Genomic DNA, 6,088 nt, shown 5'->3' on the forward strand with positions numbered 1-6,088 from the left:
TCTAGTTAATGGGATGGATTTACGTGATACATCTTTCTTAGAGTTGAAAGAAAAAGATTGATTCTAGTATTGCAAACTTACGTGAAAATACAGAATTTTTTTGAATTCCAATATTCTGGACTAGTGTGTAATATTTTTTCCATTGCAGATTACCCTATGGACGATTTTATACGCATGCAGTAATCTACAGAATTTACTCATCGCTGCTCCTCTAAAAACACCAAAGAATCTCATACAAGTTGGACAATCATTTACTCAAACCACACACAGAGATAACGAAACAACCATAGTGCCATTTTCAGCCATGGCCATAGAACCGCCACCATGCTTCTTACAGCCATAGTGCCATTTTCAGCCACAAGGATTCATAAGACTTTTGCGTACTAACAGCTTATGATATCATAATAAAAGACATGTGTCATTACATTGCACGCACATTGTCTAACCACCGGGCAGCCTGCTACCAGCTTATGATATCATAATAAAAGACATGTATCATTACATTGCACGCACATTGTCTAACCACCGGGCAGCCTGCTACAACGCTACAGGCAAAGGTGGCTGGTAACACTTTCCACCAGCCCTGGAGCATATAAACTAACATAAACTTAGACTCGAGTGTTGTAACCTGGAATCTCAACTCTTATATCTCAATCACTCAATCATCCCCTTCAGAACACGTTTATCATGTTTTCCTTTTTCCCACTTCCTTTATTGTTAACGAAAAGGTTACCAATCCAGTTACAGTTACAGACAATCCGACATCTTGGATGCAAATCTATACCAAAACACTCAACAATCAAGAACTTTACCGAGTATCAGATGATGTTCACCATTTGTGCAACGTGTGCTACTATACTATCAACTAACACACTTTCGCATTCATTAAGGAATAAAGTTTAAACTTCTGTTCATGTGTGTGTCTGGTTGTTTTTCATCTAAATGAAAAGCTTGATTTTGCAACTTATGTCCTGCAGCTAAATAGTTCTAAATGCATAACTTAAAGAGTAAAAAACTAGCATAAAGAGACTGAGAAATATAAAACAGACCAAACGAAGCCAAGTACGCTTCACGTAAGTATCCTTTGGCTACTAAGAGACTGTTTGGACTGGCTTATAACTTATAGCTTCTAAGCCAAAAGCCATAAGTTAAGACATAAGTTGTTATTTTGGCTTAAAAACAAGTGCTTAAAAGCACTTCTCTATTTTATCCAAACACTACAAAAGTGCTTAAAAACTATTTTGCCTTAAAGCACCTAAAATAAGCCAATCCAAGATGCATTGCCCATTATTAAGTCATATAAATTCCACAACATATATTTCAATTAGATAAAGCTCCAGCATCAATCGATAGGATCAAGCAGTAGTTCACAAACAAACCAAAACAAACACTACCTAACATATAATCATCAAAATCCCAAAAATCAACACAAGCTAATCCATTATTACTCCGTAATTAAAGATCAAAGCAGTACAAGAGAAACCCAATTCACTAAAATATCCCATACCATATAAATAGCAGCAAAAAGTATCCCATACCATATTAATACCAGCAAAAGTATCCCATCCGATCGATAACCCGAAACCCGATCCAATCTCCAAACAAATCATTCAATTCAATCCTGAGCCTTCAATTTCCCCACGCGCTTATTCAACATCTCAACTTTAACAACTAAACTTCATAATTGATTTTTGATGACGTAAGTATTCAGATGGCAAGATACGGATGATTCACAAGTGGGTCGGGTCTCATATTTCCAGTAGATATCCATTAATAAAAAGAGACAAAAGGGTATGATTGAAAGGAATGGTTTGGAGATTTCGGGTCAACGGCAATTAGACCTTTACGAAGCGGGTCAAGACCCGGAAGTGTTAGGAGAAGGAGCATGTTATGTGCTATATTAGCATAGGTAATCCTTAGGAGTTCTGTTAGCATAGTTAAACCCTTCTCTGCACCTTAAGACCTCACTCTAACCCCTAGCAAGTCGTGATTACTCTAGTGATTCATATAATGCTACAGATAGTGGATTCTCAAAGTGAAGAGGTTGCTGGTATGAAGAACAATGTGAAGGTCTCTGTGGGGAGGGCTAATGAAGTTGAGTTGTAAATGGTGAGAGGAAAAAATATTAATTGGATAAATAATACAAAGGAAATTCAACAAACCGGAGAGGTGGAGCAAGCTAGTCGGAAAGAAAGTTAAGCCAGGTGACATTGTGGGGCGGGCAAGGTTCACCATAACAGGAAACTAGTTAAAGGCATGATTTTCACCAAGGGGGTTCATCATCTACTAGCCATATATACATAGAAAAAATTGTCCTTATACATGTGATTTCCCGGGAAAAGGGGTACGGATGAACCCCTTCCGCTAGCTCCGCCACTGGTTAAATTTGTCGTCATACAGGTCAAGTAAAGACTCGCAGAGAAAAATCAGATATGTCAAAGAACAACCACGAGTACAGGTAACCATGCCCACCTCATCACTCAAAAGGACAGTTTCTTTTATCATTCATTTTTATTAAAGGAAACAGTATCATCACAAGAACACTCTATCATTCAAAAAGACAGTTGATGAGCCATAAGATATTTCAAGCCTTTTAAGTATAACAACTTATGATATCATTCAAAAGAAAGACACGAATGATTATTTAACAAAAAATTGGATGACGGCAACAACTCGACTAACTTGCATGCACATCGACTAACCACCAGGTAGCCTGCTATAACACCAAAAGCACAGGTGACAGGTAATCCAATCCACCCAGCCTGGAGCATATAAACTCACACACAAACTTAAGTGTTGTGCCTGGGAGTCAAACCTGGGATCTCAAACTCCCATATTTCAATCACACAATCCAGTAACAGTTACAGATAATTCAACATCTTGGAACCAAATCTCTACCAAAACACAGAGCAATCAAGAATTATAAGAAGACGTTCAGCAATTCTGCAACATGTGCTACCACCTATACTATCAACCATCATACTTTCGCATTGACCAAGAAATAAAGTTTAACCTTTTATTCATGTGTATGCCACTTTTTTCCTTTTATAATCTTTTTATCTAACTCAACTTATTCAGCAAAGGGGTCATTTGGTAGTTGGATAGAGTTATGCAAGTATTAGTAATGCAGGAATAAGTTATTCATTATTAGTTATTCCATCTTCAACCCTGCATAAAATAATATATAAATTGACTTATAACTTGTACATATTTTATTTACGGAAGAGGCTCAAATATGCCATCAAACTATCGGAAATGGCTCATTTATGCCATTCGTCAATAGTTTGGCTCATTTATGCCATCGAACTATCAGAAATGGCTCATCCATGCCATTTTTCATCAACGCAGGTTTTACAATACCAGATATGACACTTGGCCTCCAATTAGAGGTCCATATCGTTTAATTAAACCAGCACAGATTTGTGGGTCGGGTTTTCGTTTAATTTAGGATTTAATTTGTGTTGGTTTAATTAGACGACGTGGACCTCTAATTGGTGACCAAGTGTCATATCTGGTATTGTAAAACCGACTTTATTGAAAAATGGCATGGATGAGCCATTCCTGATAGTTCAATGCCATAAATGAGCCAAATTATTAACGAGTGGCATAAATGAGTTATTTCCGATAGTTTGATAAAGATATTTGAGCCTTTTCCCTTTTATTTATGCGAGATTGTAAACTGTTAACCAAAACACCTTACTTGGTGTATTAAAGTTTACACATAGCAACTAAAATTCTACCAAAATATGACACTAGTTAGGCAGGTCCTAATACATGAATAATTCACTTCCTAACCAGCAACCAAACGGCCCCAAAATTCATAACTTAAACAGTGAAAAACTAGCATATATTTCAATTAGATAAAGCTCAAGCATCAATCAACAGGATCATACAACAATTAACAAACAAATCAAAACAAACACTACCTAATATAAGTATCAAAATCCCAAAAATCAACACAAGCTAACCCATTGAGCAGTTCACCAAGTCATATAACATTATTAATAATTACTAACAAACAAAGCAGTACAAGAGAAACCCAATTCACTAAATATCCCATACCATATAAATAGCAGCAAAAAGTGGCCGATCCAATCAGAAAACCAAACCAAAATAGGGAAATTATCAAAAATATGCAGCCCATAAAATATTACGTCACATAGCCATATTCTCAGTTTATACAACATTATACCTGGGGAAAGCATCATACATAATGTATCAACCATGCATAACAGTGTATAAGAGCTGTTTATACACAAATATGGGCTAAAACGAGTAACAAACTCAAAATATGGGCTACATGGCGTAAATATTTTCTCCCAATAGACATAGAGCGTAATTTTAAAAAAATTATACCTAGTGGAAAGCATTATACATAATGTATCAACCTTGCATAATAGCGTATAAGAGGTGTTTACACACAAATATGGGCTAAAACGAGTAACAAACTCAAAATATGGGCTACATGGCGCAAATATTTTCTCCCAGTAGACATAGAGCGTAATTTTTTAAAAACGACGAAAACTGATCCAATAACAAAACGGATCATTCAGTTCAATCAACAAGATCATGTATCAGTTTACAAACAAAATAAAAAAAACAAGTACTACCTAATATAATTATCAAAATCAAAACAATTCGTATAACATTATTACTATTAATTAAAGATCAAAGCAGTACCATATAAATACCAGCCAAAAAAATCCGATCCGACCCGGAAACCCGAAACCCGATCCAATAGCAAAATGGATCATTCAGTTCATTCAACAAAACAGGATAATGCATCAGTTTACAAACCAAATCAACATAAACACTACCTAATACAATTATCAAAAGTCTTATTACATATAAATAGAAGCAAAAAGTATCCGATCCGATTGGAAAATCCGAAACCCGACCCGAAATCCGATCCAAATTACTGAGCCTTCAATTTCTCCACGCGCTTATTCAACATCTCAACTTTAACAACTAATCCAGTAACAGAATACAACAGCCAGTAAAAAACTACCGCACACGCGATTAAAAGCGCGTTGCGTTGAGATTTCATAATTGATTTTTGATGACGTAAGTATTCAGATGGGGAACAAGATTCGGATGATTCACAAACGGGTCGGGTCTCGTATTTCCAGTAGATATCCATTAATAAAAAGAGACAAAAGGGTATGATTGAAAGGAATGGTTTGAGGAGATTTCGGGTCACGGTGATTAGACCTTTACGAAGCGGGTCAAGACCCGGAAGTGTTAAGAGAAGGATCATGATTGCTTCTGCACCCGCGGCGTAGCTGAGTACTACCCATTCTAAAGCCATTGATGTTGTTCGAGAGATCTGAATTTTACTGAGTTTAGATTTGAAGGAAGGTATCTATAGAAGTGTTGAAAAGGAGAGAAAATGACAAAAGTGGTACCATGTATTTGGAAGTAGGTTACAAATAGTCCTTTAAGTATGAGTTGAGCTGTTTTGGTCCTTTAAATTTGTGAAAAGTGAGCACTTTTGATCTCTGTCAGATATTTATCATAATCAGTGAAAATGAAAAATAATTAACGGAAAGTATATTTATAGTTTATGTTATTTTTGGTCTATTTTAAGAGTTTGGAGTAGTTTTTTATGTATCGATTTCGTGGAGTTTGACGGAAAATTTCTTGTCTTTTTTGGTTAAAAAATATTTACACGGTTCCCGTTAAATTTAATAATTAGAGTTTGGTAAATATATGACGGGAAGAAAAGTGCTTATTTTGAGAAACTTGAAGGACCAAAACTGTTTAATTAATACTTAAGAGACTGCTTTGAACCTACTACCTAATATAAGGGAGCATTTCGTCATTTTCTCTCAAAAAGGATATGGGCTGAGATTTGTTTGGGCCAGATTGGTTAAAGCCCATACTGCAAGTTACCCAATTAATGGTAGGAATTACAACCGGTAACCTGTTTTCCACGTGCTATTTAAGTTATATTAAATTTTTTCAAAGTAGTTAAGAGCCTGTTTGGATTGGCTCATAAGTTGGTCAAACTAGCTTATAAGTCATTTTTAACTTATTTGAGTATTTGACAAAAATAAAAAACAGCGTAAATTAAGTTAAAAAGTGTTTA

The 6,088-nt window shown here is 35.6% G+C and overlaps 1 protein-coding gene across 1 annotated transcript; it reads right to left on the reverse strand.

Annotated features, from left to right (window-relative positions):
- Positions 1-4,738: 4,738 nt before the first annotated feature.
- Positions 4,739-5,335, reverse strand: LOC132060383 (uncharacterized). Its single transcript, XM_059453421.1, has one exon. It carries the CDS (start codon positions 5,306-5,308, stop codon positions 4,916-4,918), a length of 393 nt encoding a protein of 130 aa, XP_059309404.1. The 5' UTR covers positions 5,309-5,335; the 3' UTR covers positions 4,739-4,915.
- Positions 5,336-6,088: the final 753 nt, after the last annotated feature.

The sequence above is a fragment of the Lycium ferocissimum genome, chromosome 6 (assembly GCF_029784015.1).
Source record: "Lycium ferocissimum isolate CSIRO_LF1 chromosome 6, AGI_CSIRO_Lferr_CH_V1, whole genome shotgun sequence".
Classification (NCBI taxonomy): Eukaryota; Viridiplantae; Streptophyta; class Magnoliopsida; order Solanales; family Solanaceae; genus Lycium; species Lycium ferocissimum.